The 16,687-nt window shown below is 46.4% G+C and overlaps 1 protein-coding gene across 2 annotated transcripts; it reads right to left on the bottom strand.

Moving 5' to 3' along the window:
* Positions 1–6,153: 6,153 nt before the first annotated feature.
* INSIG1 (insulin induced gene 1) lies at positions 6,154–16,309 on the bottom strand. 2 transcript variants are annotated; one of them, XM_058831543.1, is made up of 6 exons: positions 16,193–16,309; positions 15,368–15,780; positions 12,523–12,647; positions 11,681–11,847; positions 11,109–11,208; positions 6,154–8,425 (listed from the first exon to the last, which is right to left on the bottom strand). In XM_058831543.1, the coding sequence occupies exons 2-6, from the start codon at positions 15,762–15,764 to the stop codon at positions 8,396–8,398; spliced, it is 819 nt and encodes a 272-aa protein (XP_058687526.1). In that variant the 5' UTR covers positions 15,765–15,780; positions 16,193–16,309; the 3' UTR covers positions 6,154–8,395. The 2 variants fall into 2 exon arrangements, with proteins under 2 accessions (XP_058687526.1, XP_058687527.1); XM_058831544.1 differs by having other exon boundaries at positions 16,070–16,208.
* Positions 16,310–16,687: the final 378 nt, after the last annotated feature.

Genomic DNA, 16,687 nt, shown 5'->3' with positions numbered 1-16,687 from the left:
CATTCCAGAGTTTCATCCAGCCCCATTTCCAGTGTCAAATCATGAAGGGTGTGACTCAGACTGTGGTGTGGGCTCTTTCTGCAGAGCTCCTGGCCATGCTGGTATCCCCAGGGGCTTGCACAGAGGACTCTGCTGTGTGTGGGACATGTCCTTTTCCTGTAGAGAGAAGCTGGCCATGTCTCTAGCTCCCCATTCCCTGCAAAGGGTTGCAAAGCACAGCAGGAACAGGCAGCAGTAGGCGTGGTGTTCTCCCCTCCTGCCCCACAGCCATTGCCAGGAAAGCCTGACAGCCTCAGACAGAAAGCTGGTTTATCCAATGAGTCCTGATAACCACCCAGCCATGCTGAGACCAGGAATAACCTTATTTTGATAGTGCAGCTTGCACTTGGCTGCTGAAAACAGCTTCAGAGCTTGGACCCAGGTCCTGAGGAGGCTGGTGCACAGCACTGCCTTTGTGGATGCACACTGCTGTCTGGCTAAGGAGCAGAAGATGAAGAGCTTGTCCTGATATTTGCAGGTCAGGGCCCCCTGTAACAGTTGTGGCACCGGGACAGGAGAGCAGAGAGGAATACACAATGACTGTGCTGATTTCAGACTGGGAATAGATTTGCTTTTCATTCTCTCAGACAAGCAATTAGAGCTGTCTCCCCAAGCAGTTCCCACCCAGCAAGGACTTCCAAAATATGAAAATTTTCCCTTTCATATTATTTTCCAGATGTTCAGTCTTTGCTTCCCTTTATTAATGCTTCTTTTGCCAGGGTGATTCATTTAACAATTAGCTTAGGCATAGGGTGTAGCAGCTGTTACAGATATTACCTGTGCCTCTAAGGCAAAGCTTCTTATGGTTGTTTTTTATCCATCTCTCCTTTCCTTCTAGGCCTTTAATAGCCTGTTAGAATATCTTTAAATTAGTGGGAAGCTCTGATACCTCAACCAGGTCAACAGATGGCTCACTTGGACCTGCCTTCAATTAAGCAGGTAAAACATGCCTACGGAGCAGGCAGACAAATGCAGCTGTTCTTTCTCCAAATCTGATGGGAAAGACTTATTCACCAGCTCCTGTGTGAGGCTACTTGTTCTATTGACCTCCTAACTTTGCACTCAGATTTCCATCACCTGGCTGCACCTTCCAGGAAAGTGGTCCTTCCCATGACAAGGAGTTGTGGGTGTGACAATGCTGAGGTAACTGCATTGCTGCCTTCATGGTCTACTTCCAACACTTGATTGTTGGGAAAAAACCCAAACCGCTAGTTTTTCTCATCATAAGCTCAGATGGATGTCTTTGGTTCACATATTTGTGGATATTGAAAGTGGGGTTACAACCTTGAGCCTCCTGCTGTTTTGGTTTGGGATGAGAGGAAACAGCCTCAAGTTGAAGTCTGGATTGGATATTAGGAAAAATTTCTTCTCAAGGATTGTTGGGCAGTGGAAGAGTCTGCCCAGGTCAGTGGTGGAGTCACCATCCCTGGAGGTCTCTATAAGATGTGTAGATGAGGCACTTAGGGACATGATTCAAGTGATGGAGCTGCCAGCGGGACTCAATGCCCTTAAATGTTATTCCAGTGTAAGTGATTCTGTGATTCTGAGATGTCTCACATCCTCTCTGTGTCTTCAGCTGCCAATTTTGGAGGCTGTGTGTCTCCTGTGCCAAATCCACCAGCCTGTAGGGGTGCCTTTGAGTACCCTGGGGTGTCTACAATAATGGGAATGTTTATCCTTTGCAGCTGAGTTCCACCAAGAGAATCACAAGTCCCCAGGTTGTACCTTTATTCTGTGTTCAGTACAGACTCATTTGTCCTGTGGTTGGACTCTCATCCCAGCAGCACCACGAGCTGTGGGAGTAAAGGTGAAGTAAAAGCTAAACAGTGGCAGCAGGATCTGCCCTGGTGATACCATGTGTTTTCTTTGCATGAAAAGACAAAAAAGTTGCTAAAATTCAGAGCAAAATCATAGGAATTGGTTATGCTGTTAGACACCATTACTATCTTCTTCCACTGAGCTGATAATTCAGGTGCTTACTGCTGAGTGTGGCTCTTTTGCTGATGTTTTTATTCACTCTTAACTGTTCCAAAATAGCCTTAAGCAAGGTGCTTGGAAGGTGACCTGTGGGAGGTTTGGTAGGAGGATTATTCATGTCTGACCTCCAGCCCTTAGCAGTGACAGTCTCTGCTGTGGCTGGGAGCAGAACTCCAGACCTGGAGCTGCTCGTGATGCTCAGCACATCTCCAGTCCCACTGACTTCACCTGTGCTACACCTCAGGTCAGCTGTGTTTGAATCCTTTCTGGGGCGAGGACATCACTGACTGCACTGTCTGTGTGCTTCAGCCAAGCAAGGAAAAATATTTAAGTCAGAGGTTGCAAAGAATTTCCCTGCTGCAGAGCTCTGGACAGAAATAAATCAGCCCTGCTTGTCTGGACAAAGTCTCTGCTGCACAAAAGATCCCCTGGAGTTTTGATTTTTGCCCTGTTTATTTTGCTAGAGCTGGGTATGTCAGCAGGGTATGTATTCCTGGGCTTTTTCTTAGCCCAAGCTCTTCACCTCCAGAGAGTTCTGGACTATGCTGGCTGATCCTTGCAGGGCGAAATTTGGAGTGGGCTTGATCGATGCTGGACAGGATGTGTAGCATCTTCTTCAGCTCATGTCACCTCTTCCAGCAGCCCAGGAGCAGCAGATTTCCAGGAGAAATCAGAGCCGGTTGCTCATGCCTCCAGTGCAGCTCCACACAGTGCCTGTGCTACAGGGTCAGCAGCACAGACCCCTCCAGAAGGACCCTCCAGCCTGGGCTGTCAGCTGCACTCCAGGAGTGATCAGGGATCACAAACAGCTTCTCTTGCTTTTGGATGACATCTGTTCAAATGATACCTAGCATTAAACTCAACAGCAGCTGGTTTTTTGTAACACAGCAGCAGCACAAGAGGTGCTGATATTAAAATCTGAGTGATGGCGTGTAGGATCTGGAGTTAACACAGCCTGAGGTATCCCATCTCCAGGTGCTGCTGTTCAAAACCCCAGCATCCTCATGTGACAGTGACACAGCTGGCACTGCAAAGCTGCTCTTCTGAGCCAGGGCAGGTGAGAAAAACTTGGGGATTGTTTGGGTTGTTTTGTTTGTTTTAAACACAAAACTTCATCATCTCAAACACGATTGTCAGAACAAGGCAGAGATTCTGCAGAACAACACGGCTCCTTGCTTACCCCCCAGGCACTGAGATGGGAGATGTTGGTTCTTCCAGCAGGCTGACTTTTTATTGTAGAAAGTTTCTGACAGAAACAGGCAAGAGAACAGGAAAATATATCCTTGAACAAGCTCTGAGTAACGCCTGAGAATGAAAAGGTCCAGACAGTGCAGCGTGCAGACTGCAGACCCAGGACAGGTATCTGCTGCCTTTCAAGCCCCTGTTGGGGTGGCAGAGACGAAAATGAGGTCTGAAAGGTGATGAAAACAGTATAAAGCCTAGAGGAGGATGTTTAAACAACAAAGGGCAGGAAGGAAGAAGAAAGTGATTACCCTGGGCCAGAAAATAAAAGATCGATGAGGGTGGTGCATCAGCAAGGTGATACTTACCGAAAGTGATCAGAAATTTTTTGAAAAACCTTTTTTTTGGGGCCAAAAAATGCTGATTTATCAAAACAAAAGATAATTCCTAAACCAGCACATTCTTATACATTTCTGCTACATTAAAAACAATCAGAAAGAACTTTCAGAAACTGAAGTTTCTAATTTCGTTTTTATAAAAAAGGAGTGGTTTAGGTTTTTTGAAGAAGTGGAGTATTGCACTGTCAGACAACTTGGACCACTTTTCAAAGGTCAGAATCAAGCCAGTGCATGTCAAGGTGGTAACAACTGTTCCACCAGACTTTGTGCTTGGTGATTTTATCTGGCACAGGTTGCTCAGAGAAGCTGTGGCTGCCCCATCCCTGGCAGTGTTCAAGGCTGGGTTGGATGGGGCTTGGAGGAACCTGGGAAAGTGGGTGTCTCTACCCATGGCAAGGGGGGGTTAGAACCAGATGGTCCTTAAGGTCCCACCCCAAACACTTGTATGATTCTATGATCTCTCCAGTATCATGCAGCTCAACATGCAGCCAGAATAGCCAGCAGGGCTGTCTTGAAGAACTCCATGGTCACATGTGACCAACTCACATTTCCCCAGGAGCATCTCAGTGAGCCTTTCTGTCACAGGGCTTTACTGGATGGGATACTGACTCATTTCTGAGTCTAGGTTAGCTTACTTTCATTTTTTGGCCCTTACTCTAAGATACTCTGAAAAGGATAAACTCCTTATGCATTCATGAGACACACAGCCTCCCCTTCCCAGCCCCAAACCATGGCAGGGATACCCAAGGGACACTCACCTGGCTGCCAGGGGGAGCCCCATACCAGCTACTGAGATGGGACAAAATTCTGTAGCTGTGTTTAATTTCTGCTGATTTGTAGCTGATGTTTTAATTCTTAGGAAACACAGCAAGTTTATGTAACCTCTGTAGCACTTATCTGATATTTAATTAAAGTATAATAGCACTCTAGTTACTTAACACACAAACAAGACCTAATGAAATAAAGAAGGCATCATTTGCAGCTGAACAAAAAATTTCACTGAGTAAAACTGAGTAAAGATCAGACCTCTTATGTGTTTTTGGGTGGCAATGCATTATTTATAGGAATTACCATATGTACTTTGAATTCTGTGTCTGAAAGTTTACCAGAGCAAGGCTGGAAGCATCACCACAATCTACAGACTCTTACCACACAGACAGGCATGAGGACTGTGGCTTTATTGCATATGCAATTATTCTGTCCCCATTTGCAGCACATGAAGGCAGAGCATTACCACTGCTCAATGCAAGGATTTTAGCACAGGGAAATAACTCCAAACTGTGCAAGGGGCAATTCCTGTGGTATTTCACTGCCCAGAGAAATCATCATCTACCCATAGGAGACCTTCTTGGCCTTTTAGCTGAAAGAGCCCACTATCACCCACACCCCTCACCTGTTTCCAGGACAGGACCCCCAATAAGCTCTCACATATGCTTTGTTCAATTAGTCCAGCGTGTAATGCTTTGTTCTCATGAATTTTGGAGCTACTCTGATGCGCAGTAAAGGCAATTGAGACCTAATTTCATTATTCATCTCAATATGTTCCTGCTGCATTCAGAGAACAGACTATGGGCCCTCCTGTGGCTAATTTAGCACCTGCAAATCCCCATGATTAAAGGCAAAGGCTGCACAAGCCACAGGATAGATCTGCAGGAATAGGCACATGTCAAATCATCCTGCTTGCTGGGAAGAATATTTTGGCTTTTTTTTCCCTTTATAAACTTTGGACACCTGTTCCTGACTCAAAAGGGGACCATCATGCTTGAGTTCTGCAAGACCAGGCTGCTTCCTACATCTTTTTATATATATACACACATATACAATAGATCTATTTAATTCCTTTTCACAAAACCTGAGTGCAGTTTCAGGGAAATCAATGGATCTGGAGAATGTGGGCCATCAGACTGGAGCTGTTAACACTTACCTCCTCAGCTGCTACACTGAAGTTCAACAGACACAGGCTATTTAAGCTAAAATAGTTAAATTCTTAGTGAAGCTTTCTTCAGCTAAGCCAACTGAAAACTGACCAAAAAGTCATTTTACTGTTTCCACTGAAAATGCAGCAACTCCTAGAAGTCCAAAATAGACACTTAAATGCAGAAAAATTGAAGACTTTTGGTCTAAATTTGCAAGCTGCCATTAGACTTGCTTAACCTTAGCAGCTCATTTTTAGCTTGCACTTTGAAGATGCCTCACACTTTAGTAATCATTGCTGCAGCCAACCAAACCACAACAGGAATTTGCTTGCTTACCCTGCCCCCTTGTATTTTGTTTCAGATTATGAATTTCAGCATTTTGGAAGACAATGGCAGAAAGATTCTGTACTTTAAGCCACAAGCCACAACACACTTACTCTGCTTTCCTGCTACAATAGCAAGGCTGTTTTTCTTCAACTGTACAACCCATGCCCAAGCTGATCTTGCCAAGTTCAGTTTAGGAATTTTTTTTTTTTGACCACTCCATATGCATGACTGAATATTTGTTATGCAACCATAACAACTGTCCTTTTCAAGAAAGATTCCTGCATAATGTGACCACAGAGAATCCAAGGCAAACATGGTTTGATCTTAAAACTTTAATAGTAAAAAAAGTGTAAAACCAAACACACTGCTGAAAACTTATCAGTAAGAATGAGAATTTAAGTGTTCAAATTCAGAATAGTGCAAATTTTCTTCACTCCCCTCCCCACCTCTTCCAAACTTAAATCACTTTGGTTAAGATACTCAGAAGTATTGGCAAAAAATGAACTTTTGACTTACATTTTTGGCTGCATTATTTCTAACAGGTACAGATTTAGTTTCAGTCTTCACAAATAAATCTTAAATATTTTACTATCAAATATCCATAGAGATCACTGACAGCTTTACTTACATCTGGTTTCACAGCATTTCAAAATGGGTTTCAAGATGGTTACGAAGCTGTATCTCCAGCAAGGCAGCAGCTTCTTAAACAGCTGAGCTGAACCCATCCCAACCTCTTCAAGTAGTTCTATAAAATTTGATTATTTCTGTTTTGAACATTTGAGGAAGGATCTTATACCAATCAAATTACACTTGATTTACACCAAAGCAAGGTTAGAATTGGGGTCTGCTCTGCAGTATACTACAAACTTTGTGCTAAAGTTTTGTTGCTAGCATTCCCTTAGAAGGGTGAAAACAGCCAGAACAGAGACCTGGCCTGAACCTCTGTTTTGATGGTTGAACCTTTAACTGATGCCTCTAACTATAACTGAAGCCATGTAAGATTGGAAAAAAACACAACAACAACAACAAAAAAATGCATAATACAAAAAGGCAAATCCATAAAAGTTTACAAGTACACCATAACCACAAAATTGGAGTATTTCTAAAAATTTGGGTTCAATGTAAGATACAACAAAACTAGCTTTACTAGTTAAATAAATTATTGCTCCATTTGACTCCATGCAGCATTGAAATGAACTCAGAACCCTTTTCTCTTTAATCTCTCATAAGAAATGATCGATATTGAAGAGAACTTGAGGCTCAGACTTACTGTACATTGCACTTCAACTTTTAAGACCTAATACTTGCTATTTAGGTCTCCTGTGGTCTAAGCTATCAAATGAATATGTTGTGCTCACCAAAACTATGTATTAAGAAACACCAAATGTTTAATGTAGTGACATAAGCACTTTTTGTTTTTAAGAAGGCAATCACAGATTGCAAGTTCTATAGGGTTGTGTAAAAACAAGAGGTGATCTCTTTCAGAAACTGAACTGAGAAAACAAGCTGTTTGCTATTCTTCACATACAGTTTAAATCACATTTGAGGCCCAATTCTGTTTCTAATCATTTCAGTCCAAACCTGGATTCAAATGATAGCTCTAGGAGGAAATGACAAATCAAAGAAGTTGGGGGCACGTGCTTGATGGCCAAGCAATGACATGCAATGCATGTTTTTTCACTGACACCAGACATTTGAGATACTTAAGATGTCCTCTGGTGAGACACTGAAGCAGGTGTCTAAGGTGTGAAGCAGGGGTAGTCACACACACTCTTAGATTTCTTAGTGAATTGTGGCCAGAACTTGATTCTTGCAAATCTAACTGCAAGCCTCAGGAGTAATGAAATTTCCAGTTGGAATCTCTTGATAAAGGTTCACGTTTGAACAAGATTGTCTCCACTGTTCACTTCTCATACTGAAGCAATTTAGAAATTCCAAAGTAAGGCTTCCAACTTCTCATCCCTCAAAGCCTCTCCACCGTCAAAGACAGAAACTTAATGCAGCATTACAAGTAAGGGCATGATTCCTTCATAAGACTCCTAAAAGCATTAGTGCAATGCCTTTAATCTGTTTTGATCACTCTTATTTTTAAATAACCCTATTTTTTAAAGATTTGGATAAATACTATTCCTATTAAACCATACTTCATCATTGTTAAGCACCATCGATCTACTTCCTTTGGGCACTGATACAAGAGCTTGTAATTAAATTTCAGTTTCAAGGCTTTAAAACACGGCAGCTGATTCAATAACTTACAGTGGAATCTAATACTTGGAAAACTGCCACTTAGCCTGAACAGTTGTGTGCACTTGGTGTTAAACTCTTCCAGAGAACAGCCATATGCAAATGCTTATGCGGTAAATCAGGGTAAGATTTCAAGATAAGCAGTTAATTTCACTTGGCTATTCTAAGAGTGGATTAATATTTTTTTTCCCACAAGTCATTTGTGCAGTGAGCCCATAAAGAGATTATTTCTTCTAAATAATCTTCAGTTTTAAAAAGGAGCACATCTTCATAATGTTGCTTTCACACTGGCACCGGGTGTTCTTCAAAGGCTTAGTCATTGTGTGGTTTCTCTGGAATACCCTATGGAGAAAAAACATCAAATACATGTTAGGTTTTAATACCATCTGATAAGTGACTACATTATGCAGTATTTTCAATTATTAAATAGTCAAGTAACTCCAGTTAGGCTGACAATGACCTAGTGAGCATGGCTTCTTATAAAAGCTTAACGAGGACGTGCTCCCTTACTGTGGACAAAAAAAAAAAAAAAAAAAAATCAACAAAACACAATGGGTGTTTGTTGACTCAATCAGTGCATCTGAAAAGTCCATCTGCTAATTGCACTGCTTTTTATAAGACTTTGTTATCTTTCTATCTCAGTTTATTTCTTAACAGAAGGTAGGCAATGCTTCACTTAATGGACATTAATTCAGTTTTAACAGACCTTTTTCTAACTGCCTTTAACCACAAGTTACTTTATTTTCTAGTAAAAGCCTGGTATCAGAATCTTACTCATTTCTTCCTAAGTCCCTTTTCTAGTATGGAACCCTGTAGTATGTCACTATAAGATATTTCAGCAATTTTTCTTTGAAACAAAGCTTGTAACATGCTCTCTTTCTAAGGTCAAAACACAAATACATTTTCAAGTAGTGAATGCATTCTCAGTTCTCTAGCACTAGTACACAACAGATATTTGTGAAGCCCAAGTTCTGAATACCACCCTAATTTGTCAGATGCTGGGAATGATGGTTGTAACTCAAAATGAAGTGTTGCCACCCACTTAACCCAGCTGATGAGCACTGAGCAAATCTAGGGTGTCATAATGAGCAGAAAGAACTGATGGCAGCAGCAGCACCTTCACCTCTTTTTTTGCTATAAAACCTACTAAAAGAAAACATTGGAATTCATCCTCAAGCTGGTAGCAAAAAAGCCCCAAGAATCCAAACAAAACCCCAAAGTCTCTGCTAACAGCAGGTTTGCTGAAAAGTCACACTGCACTTTGTTAATACATAGGAGGTCCCTTGACATCCAGGAATTACAAAGCAGCAAGCATCTCCCAGCTAACATTTATCAGCATGGCAGGAGATATCCCAGGAACATTTTTCATTTCACATTTCATTTCTAACTGGAAAAGCTAGACAGGGGCTGAGGAAGAAGCAAAGCAACTTTACTCCACCAATTTCCACAGGTACCACCTTCTACTCTGGACAAACCCAGAAAATATCTGTCCCATGCAGCAAATAGCTCAGGGGCTGCAGCACAATATAGCTAGAGAAATAACTCTTTTATTCAAGTATGGGTTAAAAAAATGCTACATTCCATTTCCTGCCACATCCACAATGGCTGACAGAACAGACTGGTATTTCTGAATTACCTCCATAGACGAACGATGTGGTTGACAGAATTACAGACTCTGCTTCTTTGGATTTCCAGCATGGAATGCTTCACAAAAACTTGCAGAAGTGTTCTATGAAAATGTTGCACTTCTCCAAGTTTTTCCAGACTAAGTAATGACAATGTAAAACACATGAGAAGATACCTCTAAATAACCAGAACAAAAAGCTCTGCATTGCCAACTTTCCCCTTTCTTTACAAGGAAGATGACAAGACTGACAGGAAAGCTGCAATCAGGATACAGGCTGATGTTAACTACATTCAGGTGAGATGCCAGGTGAAATTATATCAAAGGAAAAAAGTTCTGTTTGTCTAAATTCATTTTAGCTCCTAGTTTAAGGCTCCCTTCCTTTGCTTTCTAACAGGAGAAGCAGAGCAAGTGGAAGCACTATGTGAAATACAGAACTGTAGCATAAAACCAACTATAATTTTATTTTGGGACTGCTGCAATACCAAAGCTTCAAGAGAATTTAGTTAATGTATGGTTTTCACTTGATGTGAGTGGCAAATTTAGAAAGAGAAATTATGCTTCCTCTTCCCCCCATACATGTAGTCCTAAATAAACCCAAATGCAGATTGTATGCACCAGTGGGATTTGAAGGGGGAGTAGAGAATTTGTGTTCTAAAGAACCTCAAATGCCCTTTCTCCAGTAAAAATTGAAGACACCTAAACCACAGCAGCCTTAGGAATGTTAAATACTTGAAGGATGTTTTCCAGGATACAGGACTTACACAGCAAAGATGACAGAAGTTAAATCAACACAATATTAATAATTATTATCCATCAGTATCAGAACAATTTTCACAACTAAGCCTTAGGCTGATGTGCAAACACACAGCCAGGTTTACCCTTCAGTGTGTCACAAGGAAATAATTCCTTATGCACCTGGCAAACAAGACAGCAATTTATATTATCCCATATATGGAGTGATACTTGAATCAGGTCTTAAGTAACCAGCAAGAGAATATTTGATTTTGGAGCAGTGGAATTTGATGCTATATAGGGACATTTCCCTATATATACTTTTGTGCATGAATAATTAGAGAAAGCCCAGCAGTGTCTCAGCTCTCCAGCTACCCTAGATGTTAATTATAAATACTGATGGAGCAGGAGCAATGTAGTGATTCCAGTCTTATTTAGGCTGCTGCTGAAAAAAGTTAAATACAAAAGATATTCAAACACTTATTAAGACAATACCCACTCTACTGGCAACACAGGTTGTCTGCTCACAGTTCAGCTCTTAGGAATACATCTATTTAACTCTGCCAGTTTGTGAGTCATACCCTTCAAGGCATAGTTTGTTCTTGGACTAATAACAATGGAAGGCATTTGGATTGTTAAGGAAACTACTAATTATGCAGTAATTACCATAGCCAGCTGGCGTCCTATGTTTCCTACAGTCACACCTCCCGAGAAAAATATACATGGAAGCCAAGAACGGATGTAAAGGAAATCTGGGGATGTATACCTAGTAAAGAAAAGAAAGAAGTTAGAAAGTTAGAGACTTTCATCATCTTACATACTGTTAGTCAGATGTTACAGAATTCTCTCCCTTGGCTGAAACAAAAAAAAACCAAAAAAACAGCAACAGAAGAGATGGAAACTGGGAGTCCAAATTAGGTCTGTAAACTTCATAAGTTTTTAAACCCCCATGTTCTAGCCAGTAAAGTTTAGAAGTTCACTCTGCTGAGAGCCAGTAGAAGTTCAGTTTTCTGAGGTTGTTACCATTTCAACACACATCCCGATTCATCTGCTCCCCACCTTCCACCCACAGTTCTCAGTCTGGGCATTTGGAACAACTGGACCACTACCTTACACAAACAAAACATCTTCTTCTAAGAATGTGCCAAATATGTTAACAACTAAACTCCAGTTCATGTGCACCCACGCTTTTAGTTAAGACAAGAGAATTGAAATAGTATTTTAGAAGCATAACTTACTGATAAACACCATTATATACAAGAAACTGGGTTATCAGTGTTGCTACAAAGGCTATTGTTATTCCAAGTCCGAGACCACTTCTTGAACGATCAAATGTCCACCAAAGCCCCAGTGATAAGGCTGCCAGAGTCAGGGACAGCTGGACGTTGTTTGCAAAGTCTAGTTTCTGGAAAAAGATGTTAAGGACAGTCCTTTTTAAGTCTGCAGACATCCTGTTGCTGAAACTGAACAAGGGAGAACTCAAACTGAAAGTGAGCACAATTCTCTGTCTTTAAATACAACACAATTAGGATTTGGTTTTCAGACCTGCCAAGCAATCATAGCTCGTTAACTCTGACTGGAGCATGACTGCAAAGTCAACATCAATTTTTTTCACACTGAGCCTCTAGAGAATAAGCTACATTTCAAAACATTTAACTTTGATGAATTACTGTCTCAAGCAACCTGCATAATCCAGCTGACTTAGCTTTTCTACCCAAACCACCACATTTTAACATAAAGAACACTCTTATTTTGTGTTTCTCACTAGCACATCACTAGTTAGTTGTGTTAACTTTTAGACATAGACAAGATACAGATTAAAATAAGACAACTTACACTGTCATGCTTGCAGTTATACAAGACATACATGATGCCAATCCCTCTCCCCTCCCATAACACTTTAAGTGAGCTCTGTTAAACATGTGACAGTAGCCACTGCAGTGTATAGCAGAACTTCTCACAGAACTTCTCTGCCAGGAGCACCACCCTTACCTTCACAATTCTCCCCCAGACCTGAGTGGCAGAGACAGTTTGCTGAGCACAGAGTAAGCACACGGAGCAAACACTAGCTGAAGGATACAGCACTGGCGTGGTTGATGCCCACGAACACCGCGATGCAGCGCATGACGCTGGCCCACTCCCGCTTGAACTTGTGGGGCTCCCCGAGGTGGCTGTCGATGCAGGGGTACAGCAGGCCAACCACAGCTGCAAGAGAAGGAACATCACTTGTATCAGCTGCTAGGCAATGACTACTCCTGTATCACTAAATATTAGCTTGGCACTAAAGTGCTTGAGAAAGCAGCAAGGTGCTCATCACACCACTCTAAGCCTGATGAAGAAAAGGCAATTATTACCCACCTTTTCTACTCTAGAGAAGCAAAAACACCTCTCTAACAAGCAGCATTCTCTTTGAACATTTAAATATACACTGCATTGTTAAGGTATCTGACTTGAAGCTCCTTTTGTTTAAAGAGATTTGTCATTTGACATCCTGAGCAAATGCTTGTACCAATAAAAGTAAAGCATAATAAAAGCTTTGTGAGGAGTGGAATCTGTGTTCATTACTCACGTGCAGGGCTGACAGCTTTATGAACATGATTCATCAGCTGTGAATCAGGCCCTGAATTAAATGTTTGCCTGGACTTAAAAGTTTATTAGCAGAGCTGCTTTCTCTCCTTCTGCTGGGCTGTATGTCAGCCCAGTGTTCCTGTCCATGTCAGATGAATTTTGATACCAAACAGAAGCAGAGCTGAAGTTAAACAAGCAGATGCCATCAGTCTATTTATATCAGAGAAAAATTACTCATATGATTAACCAAACCAAATTTTTATCTCCATAAAGCATTTTTCAGCCTTATCGATCTGAAAGTTGGTTGCAGAAGAAAAACTCAGGCTAGTGTCAGCTCAGCTGCTAGCACAAACACCAGAGTTTCATTCTTCTAAAGACTGAAACTCCCAGTGTTGTCACCAACTCCAGGGTTAGACATGCTGCTTTTACTGAGTGCAACGTGTTTATTGTTTATTAATTTCCTTTCCTGCTCTTTTTTTAATCTCTTAAACTCCTAAGAGTAATAAATTCTATGTTAAGAAGGCTATAGAACATACTAGTCAAAGACAGACGTGTTCTGAAACAGCTTCATTACTCTGATGCCAGCTACCAGGACTTTTGCCTTATGATAACAACTAAATTTCAAAGTTTAATCCAACTCCCAACAGGACTATAAGAACTCTCTTTGGAGAATATCCCAGGCCATCATTTTACTACATAGTTCATTATTCATTCAAGTTCATGGTTTATCATTCCTACCCCCTTCACTGTGTGATACAAACAGACATCACATAACTACGTTAAACAAAAATATGCAGGATTTGTTTAAAGTACCTTCAACATAAGTTAAAAACTATTACGGTGGGTTTATTTCCTAAATTTTGACTCCTTTTTAGTCCTCTAACCCTTCACATTTACAGTTTTGTCTAGACACGGACTGGGGGAATTATGAATGACAAAGCACGAGGTATGTGCCAGCTGCTGTGACAACCACACCGTGGCCTGAGCCTGCTGTGGTATTTGTCCAGCAGTGGGTACGGGTGGGCAGGGGACAAGGGCCAGGCAGGAGCAGGACAGGGACAGGGGCAGGAGATGGGGGACAGTGAGGTGACAGGAGCAGCAGGCAAGGCGCTGAGAGCAAGCAGGTGATGGGGGCAGCGGGCAAGGAGCAGGCAGGGGACAGGGGACAGACAGGGGACAGGTGCAAGGGGCAGCAAGAAGGCAGCTGATAGGGGCAGTGGGCAAGGGTCACCGGGCAGGGGCCGGGCCGGTGACAGGGGGGGAAGGACCCGGGACCGGGCCGGTGACAGGAGCCGGTGACAGGGGCGGGGGGCCGGGCTGAGGGCCCTGGGCCGGTGACAGGAGCCGGTGACAGGGGCGGGGGGCCGGGCTGAGGGCCCTGGGCCGGTGACAGGAGCCGGTGACAGGGGCGGGGGGCCCTGGGCCGGTGACAGGAGCCGGTGACAGGGGCGGGGGGCCCTGGGTCGGTGACAGGAGCGGGGGCCTGGGCTGAGGGCCCTGGGCCGGTGACAGGAGCCGGTGACAGGGGCGGGGTCCCGGGGCCGGTGACAGGAACCGGTGACAGGGGCGGGGGCCCGGGGCCGGTGACAGGGGCAGGGGGCCCTGGGTCGGTGGCAGGAGCCGGTGACAGGGACGGGGGGCCCTGGGCCGGTGACAGGAGCCGGTGACAGGGGCGGGGGCCCGGGGCCGGTGACAGAGGTGGGGGCCTGGGCTGAGGGCCCAGGGCCGGTGACAGGAGCCGGTGACAGGGGCGGGGGGCCCTGGGCCGGTGACAGGAGCCGGTGACAGGGGCGGGAGGCCCTGGGCCGGTGACAGGAGCCGGTGACAGGGGCGGGGGCCCGGGGCCGGTGACAGGAGCCGGTGACAGGGGCGGGGGCCTGGGCTGAGGGCCCGGGGCCGGTGACAGGGCCGCGCGCGCCGCCGCACGTGACTTCCTTGTTGTGGCCCAGCCCGTGGCCAGTCGCGGCCGCAGCCAATGGCGAGCGCCGCCCGCCACTCACCAGTTCTGCGGCAGCCAATGGGCGGCGGGGGGCGGGGCCGACACGCCTCCCCCCGGCCGCGCGCGGGCACCGGGGACACGCGGGAACGCTGCGGTCACCGCCGCGCCCCGGGCCCCGCGCCCCCGATTCCAGCCGAGGAAAAGCCCCGCTTTACCCCCGGTCAGAGCGCACCGGCTCAGAAACAGCCCAGGGACACGCGGGTATAAAGCTGGGAGCGCGTCCTCCCAAAAGCCCGAGTTCGCATCGCTCGCTGTGTGATGGAAGTGCGGGACTCCCACGTTCAGCCCTACCGCCTCTCCTCCGCCACGAGGGAATGAGGGAAAAACGAAATTCTCCCGTGGAGGTCAGCGAACTCACCTGCTGCTGTGCCGCAGCACGGGGGCACCCACCAGGCGGAGGAGAAGAGAGTAGAAATCACTTCGTCAGGGAACAAAGTCACATTCCGCTGGATCTGCAGCAAGTTCAGCACCAGGGCCATGAAAGCACCCACAACGAAGAGCACCACGCTCCTCTGCACCAGGTGCTGACTCCAGTTCAAGGTGCTGCAGGTGCTGCTGCTGGTGCTGCTGGCGCTGGAGGTGCTGGGGCTGCGAGCTCCGCGACCCACCAGCGCCAGCGAGGGGCTCGACACGGAGGAGCTCAGCATCTCGCCCACCTTGGCGGCCAGCCCCGCCGCCGTGTCCCCCAGCTGGCTCCTGTGCCTTCCTCTGGCAGCGCAGGAACAGCTCCAGGTGCAGCTCTCCAACCTGGGCATTGGCTTCTCCGGAGTCCTGAAACACACACACGGGCACACGATAATAAAGCCCCCAGGTCAGGCCGGCACCTCCCTCTGCGCTGACACGGCCGCCTCCTCCAGCCCCGACCGGGCTCCGGAGGCGCCGGGGGATGCGCGGTGACCCGAGCCAGCCGAGCTGCTCCGCCTCGTCCCCACGGGAGGACACGGAGCCCGGCCCGCGACCCCCGCATTCCCCTCTCCCGCAGGGACAGGGCTCGCTGCCCTACCCGGGCCCGTCCGTCTGCCCCCGGGCATCCGGGGCGCGCGTCCCGCCGCCCGCTCACCTCGGCGTGTGGGGGCTCCGCCGCTCCGCCGCCTCCCTGCCGGCTGAGCGCCGCCAGCCCGCGCCCCGGGTAAGGTTTATAAACCCCGAGCCGCGGATGTCACGTTACCCGCCGCCGACCTACCCGCGGCCGCAGGCAGCGCCGGGCCCGCCGCTCCGCTCCGCGCCGCCGCCCCGCCCGTCCCCTCCCCGCCGGGCGGGGCGAGCGCCGGGCGCGGGAGCCGCCGCGCCAGCCCCGGGCGGCCGCGGCCCCGGTCGGGTGAGGCGGCGCAGCCAATGGCGGGCGGGCGGCTGATATGACGTCCGGGACACACCACCCGCCTCCCGGGCCCGCCGCTCCGCCCGCCCCGCCGCGGCGGAACGGAACGGGCCGGGCCGGGCCGGGCCGTGGGGACGCGGCCGGGGATGCGCGGCGCCCCCGGGCGGGAAGGGCAGGGCGGTGGAGGGATGGAGATGCTGGCGGCGGTGATGCTGTCACAGAATCGTGGAGTGGTCGAGGTTGGAAGAGACCTTGGTGATCACCGGGTCCAACGCAGTGCCACCACCACTGTAGCTCTTAAACCACGGAGCCACATCACCCAGCGCCAGGTCCCGACGCCTCTTGAACACCTCCAGGGTG

The sequence above is a fragment of the Poecile atricapillus genome, chromosome 2 (assembly GCF_030490865.1).
Source record: "Poecile atricapillus isolate bPoeAtr1 chromosome 2, bPoeAtr1.hap1, whole genome shotgun sequence".
Classification (NCBI taxonomy): domain Eukaryota; kingdom Metazoa; phylum Chordata; class Aves; order Passeriformes; family Paridae; genus Poecile; species Poecile atricapillus.
Note: the sequence above shows the minus strand (reverse complement) of the source record. Positions and strands in the feature narration are given on the sequence as shown.

What these genes read in the sequence shown, in the direction of transcription:
- INSIG1 (XM_058831543.1), bottom strand. Translation starts at nt 15,764, where the DNA reads ATGCCCAGGTTGGAGAGCTGCACCTGGAGCTGTTCCTGCGCTGCCAGA. An exon ending in GTGCTGCGGCACAGCAGCAG is followed by an intron (nt 12,648 to 15,367) that starts GTGAGTTCGCTG and finishes CTTCTCTTGCAG; the next exon opens with CTGTGGTTGGCCTGCTGTAC. An exon ending in GCATCAACCACGCCAGTGCT is followed by an intron (nt 11,848 to 12,522) that starts GTATCCTTCAGC and finishes ATCTTTTTCCAG; the next exon opens with AAACTAGACTTTGCAAACAA.